Genomic DNA, 23,123 nt, shown 5'->3' with positions numbered 1-23,123 from the left:
TAGAAGCCTGGTGAAAGTCTCAGTCTCTCCTGTAAAGGATCTGGGTTTGCTTTTGGAAGCTCCAACATGCACTGGACCAGGCAGCCTTCTGGGAAAGCAGTGGAGTGGATGGGGATTATATCTAATGATGCTAGTGGCTCCATCTATGCTAAGAGTGTCCAGGGACACATAGAGATCACCTGAGACAATCCCAGCAGCATGGTGTCCCTGAACCTGTCTGGTCTGGACTCTGCTGAGTATTACTGTGCAAGATAATCACTATCACACAAATACTGAGCTCTTTTGTACAAAAAACATTTCTGTCATAACTGCTTCTGTGCTGAGAAATGACACAAACAGTCACAAGGTGGCAGTGTGAACCCACGGTAGTGTGACATGCTGTTCAAAACAGTAACACTCAAAATATCCTGTCATTGTCCAAACCATCTGTAGATTTTGTACCACAAAACTATCTGAAATTCAGACATAAAATTAGTCATATTTCATGATGGCTGTGTCAGTACTACACATCAGTGAGGATTCTGTCTCAGCATTGCTGAACTAGCTTCATCATTAAAGTAAGAACAGTGTTTATCCAGTACATATGATGTGCTGTTACTGTTAACTATGACTGCTATAGTCAGTACTTAAGCAGAGGTGTGAGAAAGCAGTGATTAACTTTTTGTTATTAGCCTATGTAGGAATTAGTTTGTAGGAATTTGTTTGAAACACTCTTGAAACTGATCAGCCATATTGGCTTCTCATGTTGTGTAAATGTGATCAGTGCAGCATTAAGGATAGAAAGTCATAATATTTAAGCAGCATTTTATTTAATATACTGGATGCATGATACCAACACTGCTCCCCTCATACAGATGATGAATAATAGATGTTCCTCTTGATGCAAATACTGCCAACCTTCATGTATAAATACTCCTGTGTGACTTTTATTTCCTCATCAGATCATGGAGCACACTCGAGCCATGCCAGTCATATCGTCCTCAACACAAACGTGTTGGCTGTTGGTGTTAGTGCTGGTGACATGTGGGTCTTTATTTATTTATTCATTCAAAAGCAATTTCAGCACAGATTCTTGTATTTCATTTCATTGGTGTTACTGGTTACTGATTTATTCAGAAGGAATTTGAACTTTGTATGGATTATATTTGTTTAAATGTTTAAAACTATGTGATGTTTTACAGGGGTAGATTGTGCTTTTGAACACACCCAGCCCAGCTCCATGACTGTAAAGCCAGGAGAGTCTCTGACAATCACCTGCAAAGTGACTGGGGCATCTATTACAGATAGCAGCTACTATGCAACAGCATGGATTCGTCAGGCAGCAGGGAAACCCCTGGTTTGGATCAACACACTCCTCTATCAGAAAACCAAATATGAAAATAATGCCCTGAAGAACAAGTTCAGCATCTCCAGAGACACCTCCAGTAACACAGTCACCCTGCAAGGCCTGAATCTGCAGCCTGAAGACACAGCTGTGTACTACTGCGCTCGTTACCCACGGCATTACAATAAGCTACAATGCTGTACCAAAACCTCCCACACATAACACACCAGACATAGAAATCTAAAAATATTAATATAACATAAAAAGTTGCCAACATTTGCCAACACACATTTTAAGAAATTTTAAATGTAAATGTACCCCCCTCTACGACCCATGGTATTTATCTTATTCCAGCCCTTACTCATTAACAGCAACTTTCAAAGTGAACTGCCCCAGTTATGTTTAAAAGAAAAGACAATGTACAATTCAATGATATTCCCATGGTTTAAATCCCGAGTATATATGTCTCTCTTTAAAAGCATTAACACAAGTGGACTGAATCCAGTTAAGAGGATAGAACACTGTAGATCATAATGTTGTTATTCATTTAAAATGTAATATGTAGTGCTGTCAGTTAAACGTGTTATTAACGGCGTTAACGCAAACCCATTTTAACGCCGTCATTTTTTAAAAATCGTTTGACAGCACTAGTAATATGTAATATATAGACACATTATGTTATATTACTTCAACATTTATATGGGCAGTCATGGCCAACTAACCATCTATTGTCTTTAAAAAATAACAATATAAAACCTGAATGAAAATTATATTAACTTGATATTGTTATCACAGTAATAATTCATCGGACTAGTCAAGTGAACAGGTGATCAATATTCTCTGTTGGGAGTGTCTCCAGTAGGGGTTCCCTTATGCAAACTACCTCCACACTTCCCTCCTCATATAGACAGTTAATGTGCACCTCAATTACAGCCATCAGAGAAGAACATCTGTTATCAGTTCAGCTGCATGACAAACCATGATCCGTACATCTCAGCTTCTGCTATTGTTGATAGCTGCCACATGTGAGTCTGATTAAGTTCATTTAGGATGCAAAGATAGAAACTCTTGGAGTTTTATACAAGTTATTGTGTATTTTAGAATGTCTTGTATTAGTGTCAGGAGTAACACTGAATCATAGACTTCTTCATAAGGAGCTCAACACAAACCATAGGTATTTTATAGATTGAGATGTTCTGTACTGAATGCCATAACTCATTAGTGTTGCCTTTTGTTGTTCCAGATGTCCACATGGAGGAGCTCAATCAGCCAGCTTCTGTGAATATCCAGCCCAGTCAAAGCTTGACCATCCAATGTAGGGTCTCATATGATATCAGTAGCTATAACACTGGATGGATAAGACAGGCTTCGGGGGGACCACTAGAGTGGGTTGGGCTGGTTGACACTGGTGGGAACTTGTACTACAAGGACTCTTTGAAAAACAAGTTCACCCTCTCCAGAGACACCTCCAGTAAAACATTCACCCTGCAAGGCCAGAATCTGCAGGCTGAAGACACAGCTGTGTATTACTGCGCTCGTTACCCACGGCATTACAATAAGCTACAATGCTGTACCAAAACCTCACACACATAACACACCAGACATAGAAATCTAAAAATATTAATATAACATAAAAAGTTGCCAACATTTGCCAACACACATTTTAAGAAATTTTAAATGTAAATGTACCCCCCTCTACGACACATGGTATTTATCTTATTCCAGTCCTTACTCATTAACAGCAACTTTCAAAGTGAACCGCCCCAGTTATGTTTAAAAGAAAAGACAATGTAAAATTCAATGATATTCCCATGGTTTAAATCCCGAGTATATATGTCTCTCTTTAAAAGCATTAACACAAGTGGACTGAATCCAGTTAAGAGGATAGAACACTGTAGATCATAATGTTGTTATTCATTTAAAATGTAATATGTAGTGCTGTCGGTTAAACGTGTTATTAACGGCGTTAACGCAAACCCATTTTAACGCCGTCATTTTTTTTAAATCGTTTGACAGCACTAGTAATATGTAATATATAGACACATTATGTTATATTACTTCAACATTTATATGGGCAGTCATGGCCAACTAACCATCTATTGTCTTTAAAAAATAACAATATAAAACCTGAATGAAAATTATATTAACTTGATATTGTTATCACAGTAATAATTCATCGGACTAGTCAAGTGAACAGGTGATCAATATTCTCTGTTGGGAGTGTCTCCAGTAGGGGTTCCCTTATGCAAACTACCTCCACACTTCCCTCCTCATATAGACAGTTAATGTGCACCTCAATTACAGCCATCAGAGAAGAACATCTGTTATCAGTTCAGCTGCATGACAAACCATGATCCGTACATCTCAGCTTCTGCTATTGTTGATAGCTGCCACATGTGAGTCTGATTAAGTTAATTTAGGATGCAAAGATAGAAACTCTTGGAGTTTTATTCAAGTTATTGTGTATTTTAGAATGTCTTGTATTAGTGTCTGGAGTAACACTTAATCACTTCATCATACGGAGCTCAACACAAACCATAGGTATTTATATAGATTGAGATGTTCTGTACTGAATGCCATAACTCATTAGTGTTGCCTTTTGTTGTTCCAGATGTCCACATGGAGGAGCTCAATCAGCCAGCTTCTGTGAATATCCAGCCCAGTCAAAGCTTGACCATCCAATGTAGGGTCTCATATTCTATCAGTAGCTATGCAACTGGATGGATAAGACAGGCTTCGGGGGGACCACTAGAGTGGGTTGGGTTTGTTAATACTGATGGGAGCTTGTACTACAAGGACTCTTTGAAAAACAAGTTCACCCTCTCCAGAGACACCTCCAGTAACACAGTCACCCTGCAAGGCCAGAATCTGCAGGCTGAAGACACAGCTGTGTATTACTGCGCTCGTTACCCACGGCATTACAATAAGCTACAATGCTGTACCAAAACCTCCCACACATAACACACCAAACATAGAAAACGGAGAATACACTGCTGTGTATTACTGTGCCCAACAGACATTATGATGAACAAGTTAAGATGAACAACAGACATTATGATGAACAACTTCAACAAAAAATCCTGGCAGGCATGAACAGTTAGCTAACTAGATGAATTATTAAGAAAAACAGAACAAACAAAAAGAGCATTAGTCATTTCTTAAACAGGACAGAGGATAGAAATTCCATTGTTGTCATGATAGTCACCGTAACCACGAATATTTCACTCAACTCTGCTAATTGTATAGCATAAAACACACATTTACCATACACGTATAGCACATTTACCTACAATGTGATATTGTTATTAGATTTAAAATATACAAAATGGCATTTTGTATAGGGTCATTTTGTTGTTAAGCTATTTCAAATCATCTAGTCTACAGAATGCAATCATAATCAAGGACATTCCATGTGTCTAAAAGTATACTTCAGAACTGAAATATTGTTTGTTGAAACTGGTTGAAATCTAAAACAATCAAATGTATTACTGTGCCTGAAGATCACTAAGGTTCAAACTACCGCATACTCAGCACAGCAACTACCCTGAATACAACTATAGTCCACACACTATGAGTGTCATGAAGCCCACAGGCTGGTAGACAAGAGAACACACATGCTGATATACCTGTACATATGGAATAATGAGTATTATTGAAATAAAGGGATTGTGTCAACCATTATAGTCTCAGATCATCGTAAGACTACAATCAAACTATGAAATTGAAGTCATGACCATCATATGATCAACTCAGAGAGTTTTTAAAAAGTACTTGTCATCCTTTTAAAAAAAAAATGTTTTATCACTGACATACAAATTCTTCAAAAGAATGGATGTCCATTACCTATCCACAAATCTCCATTGCTGCAAAACACCATAAGCCCCTTTCAAACATGTTCAATGACGTTTAAGTTCACCTTTGTTTTCACAGAACTGCAATAACAGGTGGCAGCGTATACCCATAGTCCAGAGACTCAGATAGCAGATGAATGCCATGGATCACTACAGTGTTCTTATAAACTTTTCACCGTTACACAACATTGAATATGTATGTGAAATATAATCAACAACTCAGCTATGTATCCTCTTGGATATAAATAAACACCAACAATGTGATTTGCTTAATTTCAACATGATTTCATTCTGACTCTTTTCTATATTTAAAACAAGTAACAGTCACCTCCTAATATGAAGGTGTGTGTGTGTGTGTGTGTCTCATCTCCATCCAGCACAGAAGAGCAGCCCCCACCAGTTCAGCTCCAACACAAACCACCATGACCCCTGACCCCTGCATCTCTGCTGCTGCTGCTGCTGCCCCTGTTACTGCTGACAGTAGGCAGGCACAGTGACTGAATGCAATGGCCAGGCTGCACAAAAACAGCTCCTGATTCACCACATGAGCCGAGCCCTGGTCAAAGACATGAGGCAGTATAGCACTGTTTAGACCATGTAGATGACCTGAACAAAAACTCCTTCACACAACTACACCAGTACACATCATTAAGCAAAGCATCTGAAAGAAAAATCAGATGCTGTTTGTTACTGATTCAACAATGGGTTCACATGAACACACTTACTCACACAGACAGACAGACAGACAGACAGACAGACAGACAGACAGACAGACAGACAGACAGAGAGACAGACAGACAGACAGACAGACAGACAGACAGACAGAGAGAGAAAGGGGGTTAAATGGTTAAACATGTTTATTGCACACAATACAATTCAACATTATGTCAGGCAGAAAAGACAATAAAAATCCAAATGGCTTCTTATTAAATTATCTCTCTCTGATCTTTTCATATCAAAAGCCCTCCATTGTGTGCAGTCACAGCAACCCCCACGCATTGAGTGCTATCAGACATATTAGCATGGCCTGGCCGCAGTTCAACTAATTACCAAACCCTGCATCCCTAACACCTGTCATGAGACGTCAGGACTTAGATGGAGTCAGTAGGTGTCAGAGTTTATTAGGGAGAGCCAAGCCAGAGGAACAGGGGTAACACAGAAAACAGGATTCACTAACACAAAATACTAAACACTCCCAACTCAGGTAAAGCTCAGCAGATTTCGCCTCACCTAGGCTAAGCACATATATAAAAACACACTGCGTATTAATTAATTCAGGAGATTATGGTATTTAACCAACCATTGTAAGATATTTGGCCTCTAAGTCACTCTAACTAACTCTCTCTAACTATATCTCTCTAACTCACTCTCTCTCACAACTCTAACTATCTTGCTCCTCCTCTTACTATCTTACTCTCTCTCTCTCTCTCTGTTCATTTCCCCTTCATCTCTCCCCATTCCATCTCTTTATCTTATTCACTAATTCTGGTTTAGTCTTTACATTTGACAGCAATCGGGTATTTGGTTTTATTGACATCCAACTAGTTTAATCACTTGTTATTATTTAAAGTTGTACTTATCCATTTGGTTTACACCTTACATTCAGTTTTGGTTAATACTTGTATCATTTCAGCTTGCCTTTTATTGTAGTAATAAAGTGTATATTCATGAACCATTTATTTAACTCCTCGTGTTTCATGCCATTACTGTGCAACTAGTTTAAATACTGCTTGGTAATATTGGAGGTCATTTAATAATTTTATGGAATCAGATTAATCACATTTTCTGCAATATTTACCACTCTAATGCATTCTTCTGTCCCATAAAGTTCAGATATGCTTAAGCCTTTTCAGCCTGGTGTTTTTCCGAGAGTCGATTGGGTAACTCTTTTGGCTGTCTTGCAATTATCACACACATGTTCAAAACATATGTCACACAGATCACATACAGTTTTGCACTAACAGCACGATAAGTGTTAGTCTTTTATACCCGTGACATGAGCAGCTGTGTGCATAGATGCAAAGATGCTGCTGAATGTTTGCCTATTTAAACTGCAGCAGTCAGACAGTCAGCTATTTCCACACAGAGGTAGAGAAGAGCAGGTTTGATTTAGATCCTCCCTGTTCCACTCCAGTACCAGCCATGCTGCCTGTAGTCCTGCTGCTGATACTGTTCAGATCTGCAACCTGTGAGTGAATTATACCACTATTAGAATTTAGTGTTCAGTCCAGCTGAAATGTGACTGTAGAGTAATTTATTCATGACTTGTTATCTTTACTCTTTATTTTTTTTATTTTTATTTATTCAATTGTGGTGTGTTTTTTTCAGTTGTTCATGGCCAGTCTCTGACCTCCTCTGGTCCAGTGGTGAAGAGACCTGGAGAGGCAGTCACTCTGTCCTGTACTGTTTCCGGGTTTTCCATGAGCAGCTACAATGTGCACTGGATCCGTCAGAAACCAGGACAGGAACTGGAGTGGATTGGGTATATTGGTACATTTGCCCAGTCTCTCCAGGGCCAGTTCTCCATCACCAAAGACAGTAACACAGTGCACTTACAAGTGAAAAGCCTGAAAGCTGAGGACACAGCTGTTTATTATTGCGCTCGACAGCCACAGTCACACATGAGACTACAGAGCTGTACAAAAACATCTCAGGCAGTTTTGACTGATTGAAGCACAAACGTTGTTGTGGCCTACGAGGCCTCTCCTTGTTGTTCCTTCTTGAGTCTACAGAGGGCAGTCTAGTCTCAACTCTCTCCTCTTCAGCCCTCTCTCTGATAGATTATTTTTCACTAAATCATGGCTGCATATAAACCAGCAAAGGGGATTAGAGTGAGTTTGAGGTGAATTTAAATACTGATCTCCACTAAACCCTATAATGATTGTGCTATTTTGAAGATTGGATGTTAAAATCTCATATGAAATAAAATGAATTTGGGAATATTTATAAGTGATCTAAATCTTTAAGACAGTTAAACTAATGAAAAATCACACACAAAGCTTTGTGTAACTGTACTCGAGACCCACAGAAAGATAAAAAGAGATACTTCTCCATACAAATTCCTGCCCAATTGATTTAGTAACACAAACACCAAATCTGACAAGCTAAATGTCTAGTGAAATGCTATGGTTATGCTATCTTTGTGGGAGAAAAATAATATAGTTTTGCATAGTTCCACCTGATAAACAATGACACATGACATGCAATGTATTCTTTCTAATATTTGGATTTTAATCATTTCAAATAGTTTCAAGCATGACCTCCCATAGTTAAGAGTCAACGTTTTACCTGAAAACATTTATGAAGGACAATTTCACTAAAAACTAAAGGAAATGTTGTTTTGCTCTCTTCTTTCTCTCTCATTCATTTGTCCTTTATAGAGCACAAAAAGCCTCATTTCACCTTTCAGGCACGGCTGGAACAGACACTTGTATGTACAGATATTTGACATTACAATACGGCAGGTATGGCATTCAATTATTCCACTCAGATGCCTTCTGAGTGTGAGTCATGCTGGCAGTGAACATCAGATTCTACTGGCTAACTCCACCCTCAGCCGCTGAAAGGAGGCACTGATGCAAATCAGGAGCTTGATGTTACATTTATAACTTCTGATTCTCCACTACATCAGCTATTCCGCATGGAAAGAAGTAGAGCGACTTCCAGCATCAAAGATGAATTTCATACTCTGTGTGATTATAATTGTGGCCGTTTTGACAGGTAAAAATGTTTGAGGAGAGTTTGAGTTAAAGAGTAGTTTCATTTTATCATTTCAAACTTTTGAGCTGTGAGCTTTTTGTTTGTTTCAGGTGGTGAGGCCCAGACGTTGTCAGAGTCGCCATCTGTAATAATTAAACCGGCAAGCTCTCATAAACTGACCTGCACCTACTCTGGGATAAGTGATAGTTCTGATATAGCATGGGTAAGACAACCTCCAGGAAAAGGGCTGGAATGGGTGTCATATATAACAGGTCCAAGTGGAGGAAGCAAATACTACTCAAAAGCTGTTGAAGGAAGGTTCACCATCTCCAGAGACAACAGCAAGAGCCAGGTGTATCTGCAGATGAACAGCCTGAAGACTGAGGACACTGCTGTGTATTACTGTGCTAGAAGAGCCACAGTGACAGAAGAGTCTGGAGAGATGAACAAAAACTCACAGTGAAAAGAGGGGCACTGAACTGTGACTGTCTGTTCAAAAACACAGTTTTAGAGTCTTATGCCTTGCTTGCCACACTTTGGACAGCAGGTGGCGTCAGAGATGTAGAATATGGGGACATTTCCATGAAGTACTCAACACCACACAATGAAACATTCATTAACCTGAAATCAGACGAGTAGTCACCAAACATGTTACATTTCGTTCATTACAGTGAAGCTGCAAGTGAATCAGTTGTGGCTTCACAGCATATTTAAATTAGTCAGATAATGTATGCAAGCATAATATCACATCAGGAAAAGTCAGTCCATGTGCCATGACATCTTTCAGTAATTATCTATTATGTTGAAATTGATTAAAATAAAACATATTCCAAGGTAATACCACAAAACAGACACCAAAACAATACCTTAAACAATGATAACAAATCCAGTAGGCCTACATGCACATTCGTTTTAACTGATTCTAAGTACAAAGTCTGTTCAAATTGGGAGGAGAGAATATTATTCTAAATTCTAGATATTCTACTAAAAGCATGAAAGTGTAATTCATTGTTAATCACCATTATGTACAGTACAGGTGGGTGAGCTATTTTCTTACAGTAATCAGCCTTTGTGCTCATAAGATGGATACCGTAATTCAGACATACTATCATGTCAAGGAAGGACGTTTCATGTCCCTAACCATGTTTCAATACTGATGAATTGTAGATTAACATTTAAAACAGAAACAAGGCAATAGTGATTCTTTGCAGTATGAAAGCATCTAACCCATATGTAGGATGTGCTTATTAATTTTGATACTAACTCTGAATTCAAAGAAGATATAAGTAATTAATGTCAAGCCTTTTAGTGATGTGAATGAAAGTGATCTTGTGCTGCTCGTGTGGATAGTGCAAAAAATATAATGTTCTTGCGCTTGTGAGGATGGGTAGTGCAATATAGTGATCTTGTGCTTGTGTGTGTGTTTGGAAAGTGCAAAGAGCAAAGTGATAGTGCAGAATATGTAAGTGGTAAAGTAAACTACTACTGGTTAAGTAGGAAATTCTGTTAACAAATTTCATTCAACATGTCCAGCATTTATTCATACATCTTTCTGTTCTGCCCTCTTTATCAGGAAGACATCATGCAAAACCCAAACTCCCTTGAGTATTTATATCCTCAGGCACACAGTCAGTCATGAAGACACATATGCTCACACACTGCTGTTAGACATGAACTTTATTATTCTATCAACCTTGCTGGCTCTCTACTCAACGGGTGAGGAGCCATTATCCCACAATACACAGAAACAGATTGGGGTACAATATATGTGTTATTTGTCATGCTATTTCTTATCATGTTTTGTTTTTTCAGGTGGACATGGTCAAACCCTGACTGAATCTGAGCCTGTGGTCATTAATCCTGGAGGATCTCACAAACTGACCTGCACAGCCACTGGGTTCACATTTAGTAGCTACTATCTGGCTTGGATCAGACAGACTCCTGGGAAAGGGCTCGAATGGATCGCGAGCATGGCCAGCTCCAGTATCTACCAGTCTCAGGCTTTTAAAGGACGGTTCACAATCTCTAATGATGACGGCAAGAGCCAGCTGTATCTGCAGATGAACAGCCTGAAGACTGAGGACACGGCTGTGTATTACTGTGCCCGAGACCCACAGTGACAGAAGAGTCTGGAGAGATGAACAAAAACTCACAGTGAAAACAGGGGCACTGAACTGTGACTGTCTGTTCAAAAACACAGTTTTACAGTCATATGCCTTGTTTGCCCCATGTTGAACAGCAGGTGGCGTCAGAGATGTAGAATACGGGGACATTTCGCTGAATTACTCAACACCACACAATGAAACATTCATTCACCTGAAATCAGATACAAATGTTACATTTCTTTCAATACAGTGAAGCTGCAACTGAATCAGTTGTGGCTTCACTGCATATTTAAATTAGTCAGATAATGTATGCAAGCATAATATCACATCAGGAAAAGTCAGTCCATGTGTCATGGCATCTTTTAGTAATTATGTATTATGTTGAAATTGATTAAAATAAAACATATTCCAAGGTAATACCACAAAACAGACACCAAAACAATAAAGTAAACAATGATATCAAATCCAGTAGGCCTACATGCACATTCGTTTTAACTGATTATAAGTATAAAGTCTCTGTTCAAATAAGGAAGAGAGAATATTATTCTAGATGTTCTTCTAAAAGCTTGAGAGTGTAATTTAGTGTTAATCACCATTATGTACAGTGCAGGTGGGTGAGCTATTTTCTTACAGTAATCAGCCTTTGTTCTCATAAGATGGATAATTCAGACATACTATCATGTCAAGGAAGGACATTTCATGTCCCTAACCATGTTTCAATACTAATGCATTTTAGATTTACATTTAAAACAGAATCAAAGCAATAGTGATTCTCTGCAGTATGAAAGCATCTAACCCATATGTAGGATGTGCTCATTCATTTTGATACTAACTCTGAATTCATAGGAGGTAGGAGTCAATAATGTCAAGTATTTTAGTGATGTGAATGAAATGAAATGAATGAAACATTGTGTAATTACAACCTTAAAAAATATAACATTCATTCGATAATTTCATGTGTGTAATGTACGTGTAATGTAATGCATGACACAGAATGATCCACTAATTACTTCATCAACTCTTGTCTCCAGCTGTCTGTCTTCCTCCCTTCCCCTCTCCCTCCCTCTCATATAAAACTTCTTGTGTGGCTTCAGCTCTTCAGAAGGTTCTGGACTCTGGAGAACTCAGAAGAGCAGCTCAGCTTTCATCATAACCATGATGACTACATCTCTACTGCTGCTGCTGGCAGTCGTTACCTGTGAGCTAAAGACGCAAGATAAAATCAGTAAAATCTAAAGAGTAAATCATTATTTCGACCTGTTTCACTAATTCCCTGCTATCCTCTTTACAGGTGTTCATGGTATTGAGCTCATCCAGCCAAGTCATATGGATGTGAAACCAGGGGAGTCATTCTCCCTCTCCTGTAAGATTTCAGGGTTTTCAACAACATTCACATTTAGTCATTTAGCAGACGCTTTTATCCAAAGCGATTTACATATGTGCGACTTACAATGTATACACATTTTACATTTACACTGATGGCACACTGCACATCAGGAGCAATTAGGGGTTCAGTGCCTTGCTCAAGGACACTTCGACAGGGAATCGAACTAGCAACCTTTTGATTACTAAACGACTTTTTTACCTTCTGTACCACTGTCGCCCATGGTATTGAGCTCATCCAGCCAAGTCATATGGATGTGAAACCAGGGGAATCATTCTCCCTCTCCTGTAAGATTTCAGGGTTTTCAGCTAGTCAGTACTACAACTGGATACGCCACTCTGCAGGGAAAACAATGGAATGGATTGGGTGGATATGTGGTGGTGGAGACAGTGGGACCACAGACTCATTAAAGAGCAAGATCAGTTTCACCAAAGACACCTTCACTAAAACAGTATTCTTACAAGGCCAGAACTTCCAGAATGAGGACACAGCTGTGTGTTACTGTACTCGTTAACCACACCATGACAAACACGCTACTTCCCCACACAAACACATCAGCTGGGCCTCCACTCCAGTAACACTAGCATGTCACAGCAATAACACCATGCAGTCATATTAACTCATGTGAATCATATGAATCTCCTTTCCTTCTTCAACCAGGTGGGGCATTTAGGACATATTGTAATGCACAATGCTGGCCTAGAGGTCTAGACATACATACATTATATTTATAAAGGACACATTTTTTACTTTACTGACAGGAAACCCATTCACAGTCTATTGGTTAAGTAGGACATTCTGGAAATTCACAATTTTCATTCAACATGTCCAGCATTTATTTATACATCTTTCTGTTCTGCCCTCTTTATCAGGAAGACATCATGCAAAACCCAAACTCCCTTGAGTATTTATATACTCAGGCACACAGTCAGTCATGAAGACACACATGCTCACACACTGCTGTTAGACATGAACTTTATTATTCTATCAACCTTGCTGGCTCTCTACTCAACGGGTGAGGAGCCATTATCCCACAATACACAAAAACAGATTGGGATATAATATACGTGTTATTGCTCACGTTATTTCTTATCATGTTTTCTTTTTTCAGGTGGACATGGTCAGACCCTGACTGAATCTGAGCCTGTGGTCATTAATCCTGGAGGATCTCACAGACTGACCTGCACAGCCTCTGGGTTCACATTTAGTAACTATTATATGGCTTGGATCAGACAGACTCCTGGGAAAGGGCTCGAATGGATCGCGAGCATGTACAGCTCTTCTATTTTGCAGTCTCAGGCTTTTCAGGGACGGTTCACAATCTCTAGAGATGATGGCAAGAGCCAGGTGTATCTGCAGATGAACAGCCTGAAGACTGAGGACACTGCTGTGTATTACTGTGCCCGAGACCCACAGTGACAGAAGAGTCTGGAGAGATGAACAAAAACTCACAGTGAAAACAGGGGCACTGAACTGTGACTGTCCTAGAAAAAACACAGTTTTACAGTCTTATGCCTTGTATGCCCCATGTTGAACAGCAGGTGGCGTCAGAGATGTAGAATATGGGGACATTTCGCTGAATTACTCAACACCACATAATGAAACATTCATTAACCTGAAATCAGATCAAAATGTTACATTTCTTTCAAAACAGTGAAGCTGCAACTGAATCAGTTGTGGCTTCACTGCATCTTTAAATTAGTCAGATAATGTATGCAAGCATAATATCACATCAAGAAAAGTCATTCCATGTGCCATGGCATCTTTCAGTAATAATGTATTATGTTGAAATTGTTTAAAATAAAACATATTCCAATGGTAGTAACACAAAACAGACACCACAACAATAAAGTAAACAATGATATCAAATCCAGTAGGCCTACATGCACATTCGTTTTAACTGATTCTAAGTACAAAGTCTCTGTTCAAAATAGGAGGAGAGGATATTATTCTAAGTTCTAAATATTCTTCTAAAAGCATGAAAGTGTAATTTAGTGTTAATCACCATTATGTACAGTACAAGTGGGTGAGCTATTTTCTTACAGTAATCAGGCTTTGTGCTCATAAGATGGATAATTCAGACATACTATCATATAAGGGAAGGACATTTCATGTCCCTAACCATGTTTCAATACTGATGAATTGTAGATTAACATTTAAAACAGAATCAAGGCAATAGTGATTCTCTGCAGTATGAAAGCATCTAACCCATATGTAGGATGTGCTTAATAATTTTGATACTAACTCTGAATTCAAAGAAGATATAAGTAATTAATGTCAAGCCTTTTAGTGATGTGAATGAAAGTGATCTTGTGCTGCTCGTGTGGATAGTGCAAAAAATATAATGTTCTTGCGCTTGTGAGGATGGGTAGTGCAATATAGTGATCTTGTGCTTGTATGTGTGTTTGGAAAGTGCAAAGAGCAAAGTGATAGTGCAGAATATGTAAGTGGTAAAGTAAACTACTACTGGTTAAGTAGGAAATTCTGTTAACAAATTTCATTCAACATGTCCAGCATTTATTCATACATCTTTCTGTTCTGCCCTCTTTATCAGGAAGACATCATGCAAAACCCAGACTCCCTTGAGTATTTATATCCTCAGGCAGACAGTCAGTCATGAAGACACATATGCTCACACACTGCTGTTAGACATGAACTTTATTATTCTATCAACCTTGCTGGCTCTCTACTCAACGGGTGAGGAGCCATTATCCCACAATACACAAAAACAGATTGAGATATAATATATGTGTAATTTGTCATGCTATTTCTTATCATGTTTTGTTTTTTCAGGTGGACATGGTCAGACACTGACTGAATCTGAGCCTGTGGTCATTAATCCTGGAGGATCTCACAAACTGACCTGCACAGCCTCTGGGTTCACATTTAGTAGCTACTGGATGGCTTGGATCAGACAGACTCCTGGGAAAGGGCTGGAATGGATCGCTAGCATGGTCGGCTCCAGTATCCAGCAGTCTCAGGCTTTTAAAGGACGGTTCACAATCTCTAATGATAACGGCAAGAGCCAGCTGTATCTGCAGATGAACAGCCTGAAGACTGAGGACACTGCTGTGTATTACTGTGCCCGAGACCCACAGTGACAGAAGAGTCTGGAGAGATGAACAAAAACTCACAGTGAAAACAGGGGCACTGAACTGTGACTGTCCTAGAAAAAACACAGTTTTACAGTCTAATGCCTTGCTTGCCCCACTTTGGACAGCAGGTGGCGTCAGAGATGTAGAACACGGGGACATTCCCATGAACTCCTACTCATCAACACCACACAATGAAACATTTATTAACCTGAAATCAGATGATTGGTCACCAAACATGTTACATTTCTTTCATTAGAGTGAGGCTGCAAGTGAATCAGTTGTGGCTTCACTGCATTTTTTTAAAATTAGTCAGATAATGTATGCAAGCATAATATCACATCAGGAAAAGTCAGTCCATGTGCCTTGACATCTTTCAGTAATAATGTATTATGTTGAAATTGATTAAAATAAAACATATCCCAAGGTAGTACAACAAAACATACACCAAAACAATAAAGTAAACAATGATATCAAATCCAGTAGGCCTACATGCACATTCGATTGAACTGATTCTAAGTACAAAGTCTCTGTTCAAATTAGGAAGAGAGAATATTATTCTAAATTCTAGATATTCTACTAAAAGCATGAAAGTGTAATTCAGTGTTAATCACCATTATGTACAGTACAGGTGGGTGAGCTATTGTCTTACAGTAATCAGCCTGTGTTCTCATAAGATGGATAATTCAGACATACTATCATATCAGGGAAGGACTTTTCATGTCCCTAACCATGTTTCAATACTGATGAATTGTAGATTAACATTTAAAACAGAATCAAGGCAATAGTGATTCTCTGCAGTATGAAAGCATCTTACCCATATGTAGGATGTGCTCATTCATTTTGATACTACCTCTGAATTCATAGGAGGTAGGAGTCAATAATGTCAAGCCTTTTAGTGATGTAAATGAAATGAAATGAATGAAACATTTTGTAATTACAACCTTAAAAAATATAACATTCATTCGATAATGTCATGTAATGTGCATGTAATGTAATGCATGACAAAGATTGATCACTTATTACGTCATCAACTCTTGTCTCCAGCTCTCTGGTTTTATTTTGGTAATGAAGAACATACATACATTCTAGGTATGAAGGACACATTTTGTACTTTTCTGACAGGTGAACCCATTCACTGGTTACTGGTTAAGTAGGAAATTCTGTTAACAAATTTCATTCAACATGTCCAGCATTTATTCATACATCTTTCTGTTCTGCCCATTTTATCAGGAAGACATCATGCAAAACCCAAACTCCCTTGAGTATTTATATCCTCAGGCACACAGTCAGTCATGAAGACACATATGCTCACACACTGCTGTTAGACATGAACTTTATTATTCTATCAACCTTGCTGGCTCTCTACTCAACGGGTGAGGAGCCATTATCCCACAATACACAAAAACAGATTGGGGTATAATATATGTGTTTTTTGTCATGCTATTTCTTATCATGTTTTGTTTTTTCAGGTGGACATGGTCAGACCCTGACTGAATCTGAGCCTGTGGTCATTAATCCTGGAGGATCTCACAGACTGACCTGCACAGCCTCTGGGTTCACATTTAGTAGCTACTGGATGGCTTGGATCAGACAGACTCCTGGGAAAGGGCTGGAATGGATCGCTAGAATGCACAGCTCCACTATTCACCAGTCTCAGGCTTTTAAAGGACGGTTCACAATCTCTAGAGATGATGGCAAGAGCCAGGTGTATCTGCAGCTGAACAGCCTGAAGACTGAGGACACGGCTGTGTACTACTGTGCCCGAGACCCACAGTGACAGAAGAGTCTGGAGAGATGAACAAAAACTCACAGTGAAAACAGGGGCACTGAACTGTGACTGTCCGTTCAAAAACACAGTTTTACAGTCTAATGCCTTGCTTGCCCCACTTTGGACAGCAGGTGGCGTCAGAGATGTAGAACACGGGGACATTCCCATGAACTCTTACTCATCAACACCACACAATGAAACATTCAATAACCTGAAATCAGATGAGTAGTCACCAAACATGTTACATTTCTTTCATTACAGTGAAGCTGCAAGTGAATCAGTTGTGGCTTCACTGCAAATTTAAATTAGTCAGATAATGTATGCAAGCATAATATCACATCAGGAAAAGTCAGTCCATGTGCCTTGACATCTTTTAGTAATTATGTATTATGTAGAAATTGATTAAAATAAAACACATTCAATGGTAGTACCACAAAACAGACACCAAAACAATAAAGTAAACAATGATAACAACTCCAGTAGGCCTACATGCACATTCATTTGAACTGATTTTAAGTACAAAGTCTCTGTTCAAATTAGGAGAGAATATTATTGTAAATTCTAGATATTCTTCTAAAAGCTTGAAAGTGTAATTTAGTGTTAATCACCATTATGTACAGTACAGGTGGGTGAGCTATTGTCTTACAGTAATCAGCCTTTGTTCTCTTAAAATGGATCATTCAGACATACTATCATGTCAAAGAAGGATGTTTCATGTCCCTAACCATGTTTCAATACTAATGAATTGTAGATTAACATTTAAAACAGAATCAAAACAATAGTGATTCTCTGCAGTATGAAAGCATCTAACCCAAATGTAGGATATGCTCATTCATTTTGATACTAACTCTGAATTCATAGGAGGTAGGAGTCAATAATGTCAAGCCTTTTAGTGATGTGAATGAAATGAAATGAAATGAATGAAACATTGTGTAATTACAACCTTTCAAAATATAACATTTATTCGATAATTTCATGTGTGTAATGTACATGTAATGTAATGCTTGACACAGAATGATCCAGTAATTACTTCCTCAACTCTTGTCTCCAGCTGTCTGTCTTCCTCCCTCCCCCTCTCCCTCCCTCTCATATAAAACTTCTTGTGTGGCTTCAGCTCTTCAGAAGGTCCTGGACTCTGGAGAACTCAGAAGAGCAGCTCAGCTTTCATCATAACCATGATGACTACATCTCTACTGCTGCTGCTGGCAGTCGTTACCAGTGAGCTAAAGACACAAGATAAAATCAGTAAAATCTAAAGAGTAAATCATTATTTCGACCTGTTTCACTAATTCCCTACTGTCCCCTTTACAGGTGTTCATGGTATTGAGCTCATCCAGCCAAGTCATATGGATGTGAAACCAGGGGAATCATTCTCTCTCTCCTGTAAGATTTCAGGATGTTCAACTAGTCAGTACTACAACTGGATACGCCACTCTGCAGGAAAAACAATGGAATGGATTGTGTGGATAGGTGGTGGTGGAAGCTGTGGGACCACAGACTAATTAAAGAGCAAGATCAGTTTCACCAGAGACACCTCCACTAAAACAGTATTCTTACAAGGCCTGAACTTCCAGACTGAGGACACAGCTGTGTATTACTGTACTCAAAACCCACACCATGACAAACATGCTGCAACCCCACACAAATAGTCTAGCTCTTTCAATAGAATGAGAATATTTTGGTAATGAAGAACATAAACACATTCTAGGTATGAAGGACACATTTTGTACTTTACTGACAGGTGAACCCATTCACTAGCTACTGGTTAAATAGGAAATTCTGTTAACAATTTTCATTCAACATGTCCAGCATTTATTCATACATCTTTCTGTTCTGCCCTCTTTATCAGGAAGACATCATGCAAAACCCGAACTCCCTTGAGTATTTATATCCTCAGGCAGACAGTCAGTCATGAAGACACATACGTTCACACACTGCTGTTAGACATGAACTTTATTATTGTATCAACCTTGCTGGCTCTCTACTCAACGGGTGAGGAGCCATTTCCCCACAATACACAGAAACAGATTGGGGTATAATATATGTGTTATTTTTCATGTTATTTCTTTTCGTTTTATTTTTTCAGGTGGACATGGTCAGACCCTGACTGAATCTGAGCCTGTGGTCATTAATCCTGGAGGATCTCACAGACTGACCTGCACAGCCTCTGGGTTCACATTTAGTAACTACTATATGGCTTGGATCAGACAGGCTCCTTGGAAAGGGCTGGAATGGATCGCTAGCATGTACAACTCTGCTAATATCTACCACTCTCAGGCTATTCAGGGACGGTTCACAATCTCTAGAGATGATGGCAAGAGCCAGGTGTATCTGCAGATGAACAGCCTGAAGACTGAGGACACTGCTGTGTATTACTGTGCCCGAGACCCACAGTGACAGAAGAGTCTGGAGAGATGAACAAAAACTCACAGTGAAAACAGGGGCACTGAACTGTGACTGTCCTATACAAAACACAGTTTTAGAGTCTTATGCCTTGCTTGCCACACTTTGGACAGCAGGTGGCGTCAGAGATGTAGAACACGGGGACATACCCATGAACTCCTACTCATCAACACCACACAATGAAACATTCATTAACCTGAAATCAGACGAGTATTCACCAAACATGTTACATTTCTTTCATTACAGTGAAGCTGCAAGTGAATCAGTTGTGGCTTCACTGCATTTTTTAATTATTCTGACAATGTATGCAAGCATAATATCACATCAAGAAAAGTCAGTCCATATACCTTGACATCTTTCAGTAATAATGTATTATGTTGAAATTGTTTGAAATAAAACATATTCCATGGTAGTACCACAAAACAGACAACAAAACAATAAAGTAAACAATGACAACAAATCCAGTAGGCCTATATACATGCACATTCATTTGAACTGATTCTAAGTACAAAGTCTCTGTTCAAATTAGGAGGTGAGAATATTATTCTAAATTCTAGATATTCTACTAAAAGCATGAAAGTGCAATTTAGTGTTATTCACCATTATGTACAGTACAGGTGGGTGAGATATTTTCTCACAGTAATCAGCCTTTGTTCTCGTAAGATGGATAATTCAAATATTCTATCATGTCAAGGAAGGACGTTTCATGTCCCTAACCATGTTTCAATACTGATGAATTGTAGATTAACATTTAAAACAGAATCAAAACAATAGTAATTCTCTGCAGTATGAAAGCATCTAACCCATATGTAGGATGTGCTTAATAATTTTGATACTAACTCTGAATTCAAAGAAGATATAAGTAATTAATGTCAAGCCTTTTAGTGATGTGAATGAAAGTGATCTTGTGCTGCTCGTGTGGATAGTGCAAAAAATATAATGTTCTTGCGCTTGTGAGGATGGGTAGTGCAATATAGTGATCTTGTGCTTGTGTGTGTGTTTGGAAAGTGCAAAGAGCAAAGTGATAGTGCAGAATATGTAAGTGGTAAAGTAAACTACTACTGGTTAAGTAGGAAATTCTGTTAACAAATTTCATTCAACATGTCCAGCATTTATTCATACATCTTTCTGTTCTGCCCTCTTATTTATCACACACTGCTGTTAGACATGAACTTTATTATTCTATCAACCTTGCTGGCTCTCTACTCAACGGGTGAGGAGCCATTATCCCACAATACACAGAAACAGATTGGGGTACAATATATGTGTTATTTGTCATGCTATTTCTTTTCATGTTTTGTTTTTTCAGGTGGACATGGTCAAACCCTGACTGAATCTGAGCCTGTGGTCATTAATCCTGGAGGATCTCACAAACTGACCTGCACAGCCACTGGGTTCACATTTAGTAGCTACTATCTGGCTTGGATCAGACAGACTCCTGGGAAAGGGCTCGAATGGATCGCGAGCATGGCCAGCTCCAGTATCTACCAGTCTCAGGCTTTTAAAGGACGGTTCACAATCTCTAATGATAACGACAAGAGCCAGGTGTATCTGCAGATGAACAGGCTGAAGACTGAGGACACGGCTGTGTATTACTGTGCCCGACACCCACAGTGACAGAAGAGTCTGGAGAGATGAACAAAAACTCACAGTGAAAACAGGGGCACTGAACTGTGACTGTCTGTTCAAAAACACAGTTTTACAGTCATATGCCTTGTTTGCCCCATGTTGAACAGCAGGTGGCGTCAGAGATGTAGAATATGGGGACATTCCCATAAACTTCTACTCATCAACACTACACAATGAAACATTCATTAACCTTGAATCAAATGAGTAGTCACCAAACATGTTACATTTCTTTCATTACAGTGAGGCTGCAAGTGAATCAGTTGTGGCTTCACAGCATATTTAAATTAGTCAGATAATATATGCAAGCATAATATCACATCAGGAAAAGTCAGTCCATGTGTCATGGCATCTTTTAGTAATTAACTATCATGTTGAAATTCATTAAAATAAAACATATTCCAAGGTAGTACAACAAAACATACACCAAAACAATAAAGTAAACAATGATATCAAATCCAGTAGGCCTACATGCACATTCATTTGAACTGATTCTAAGTACAAAGTCTCTGTTCAAATTAGGAGAGAATATTATTTTAAATTCTAGATATTCTTCTAAAAGCTTGAAAGTGTTATTAAGTGTTATTCACCATTATGTACAGTACAGGTGGGTGAGCTATTTTCTCACAATAATCAGCCGGTGTGCTCATAAGATGGATAATTCAAATATTCTATCATGTCAAGGAAGGACGTTTCATGTCCCTAACCATGTTTCAATACTGATGAATTGTAGATTAACATTTAAAACAGAATCAAGGCAATAGTGATTCTCTGCAGTATGAAAGCATCTAACCCATATGTAGGATGTGCTTATTAATTTTGATACTAACTCTGAATTCAAAGAAGATAGAAGTAATTAATGTCAAGCCTTTTAGTGATGTGAATGAAAGTGATCTTGTGCTGCTCGTGTGGATAGTGCAAAAAATATAATGTTCTTGCGCTTGTGAGGATGGGTAGTGCAATATAGTGATCTTGTGCTTGTGTGTGTGTTTGGAAAGTGCAAAGAGCAAAGTGATAGTGCAGAATATGTAAGTGGTAAAGTAAACTACTACTGGTTAAGTAGGAAATTCTGTTCACAATTTTCATTCAACATGTCCAGCATTTATTTATACATCTTTCTGTTCTGCCCTCTTTATCAGGAAGACATCATGCAAAACCCAAACTCCCTTGAGTATTTATATCCTCAGGCACACAGTCAGTCATGAAGACACATATGCTCACACACTGCTGTTAGACATGAACTTTATTATTCTAACAACCTTGCTGGCTCTCTACTCAACGGGTGAGGAGCCATTATCCCACAATACACAGAAACAGATTGGGGTACAATATATGTGTTATTTGTCATGCTATTTCTTTTCATGTTTTGTTTTTTTCAGGTGGACATGGTCAGACCCTGACTGAATCTGAGCCTGTGGTCATTAATCCTGGAGGATCTCACAAACTGACCTGCACAGCCTCTGGGTTCACATTTAGTAGCTATTATATGGCTTGGATCAGACAGACTCCTGGGAAAGGGCTGGAATGGATCGCTAGAATGCACAGCTCCACTATTCACCAGTCTCAGGCTTTTAAAGGACGGTTCACAATCTCTAATGATAACCACAAGAGCCAGCTGTATCTGCAGATGTACAGCCTGAAGACTGAGGACACTGCTGTGTACTACTGTGCCCGAGACCCACAGTGACAGAAGAGTCTGAAGAGATGAACAAAAACTCAGTGAAAACAGGGGCACTGAACTGTGACTGTCCTAGAAAAACACAGTTTTAGAGTCTAATGCCTTGTTTGCCCCATGTTGAACAGCAGGTGGCGTCAGAGATGTAGAACACGGGGACATTCCCATGAACTCTTACTCATCAACACCACAC

The 23,123-nt window shown here is 38.9% G+C and overlaps 10 gene segments (V, D, J or C); all 10 read left to right on the top strand.

Moving 5' to 3' along the window:
- The first annotated feature begins 917 nt into the window (after positions 1 to 917).
- Positions 918 to 1,632, top strand: LOC116219330. The segment is given in 2 exon segments: positions 918 to 1,023; positions 1,182 to 1,632. Coding segments are annotated over 2 exon segments (444 nt in total).
- Positions 1,633 to 5,597: 3,965 nt separating this feature from the next.
- Positions 5,598 to 7,847, top strand: LOC116221902. The segment is given in 2 exon segments: positions 5,598 to 5,655; positions 7,504 to 7,847. Coding segments are annotated over 2 exon segments (402 nt in total).
- A 970-nt stretch (positions 7,848 to 8,817) lies between these two features.
- LOC116221848 lies at positions 8,818 to 9,391 on the top strand. The segment is given in 2 exon segments: positions 8,818 to 8,895; positions 8,985 to 9,391. Coding segments are annotated over 2 exon segments (399 nt in total).
- Positions 9,392 to 10,417: 1,026 nt separating this feature from the next.
- Positions 10,418 to 11,037, top strand: LOC116219657. The segment is given in 2 exon segments: positions 10,418 to 10,590; positions 10,687 to 11,037. Coding segments are annotated over 2 exon segments (354 nt in total).
- A 2,278-nt stretch (positions 11,038 to 13,315) lies between these two features.
- Positions 13,316 to 13,799, top strand: LOC105896767. The segment is given in 2 exon segments: positions 13,316 to 13,378; positions 13,475 to 13,799. Coding segments are annotated over 2 exon segments (354 nt in total).
- A 1,186-nt stretch (positions 13,800 to 14,985) lies between these two features.
- LOC116219635 lies at positions 14,986 to 15,479 on the top strand. The segment is given in 2 exon segments: positions 14,986 to 15,060; positions 15,157 to 15,479. Coding segments are annotated over 2 exon segments (354 nt in total).
- A 1,245-nt stretch (positions 15,480 to 16,724) lies between these two features.
- Positions 16,725 to 17,235, top strand: LOC105908682. The segment is given in 2 exon segments: positions 16,725 to 16,831; positions 16,928 to 17,235. Coding segments are annotated over 2 exon segments (354 nt in total).
- Positions 17,236 to 19,158: 1,923 nt separating this feature from the next.
- On the top strand, positions 19,159 to 19,640 carry LOC116219583. The segment is given in 2 exon segments: positions 19,159 to 19,218; positions 19,313 to 19,640. Coding segments are annotated over 2 exon segments (357 nt in total).
- Positions 19,641 to 20,781: 1,141 nt separating this feature from the next.
- LOC116221823 lies at positions 20,782 to 21,246 on the top strand. The segment is given in 2 exon segments: positions 20,782 to 20,842; positions 20,939 to 21,246. Coding segments are annotated over 2 exon segments (354 nt in total).
- A 1,097-nt stretch (positions 21,247 to 22,343) lies between these two features.
- LOC116221797 lies at positions 22,344 to 22,942 on the top strand. The segment is given in 2 exon segments: positions 22,344 to 22,537; positions 22,635 to 22,942. Coding segments are annotated over 2 exon segments (354 nt in total).
- The last annotated feature ends 181 nt before the right edge of the window (positions 22,943 to 23,123 follow it).

This window comes from Clupea harengus, chromosome 1 (assembly GCF_900700415.2).
Source record: "Clupea harengus chromosome 1, Ch_v2.0.2, whole genome shotgun sequence".
In the NCBI taxonomy this organism is placed as follows: Eukaryota; Metazoa; Chordata; class Actinopteri; order Clupeiformes; family Clupeidae; genus Clupea; species Clupea harengus.
This window is presented reverse-complemented; position numbering and strand designations above follow the sequence as displayed.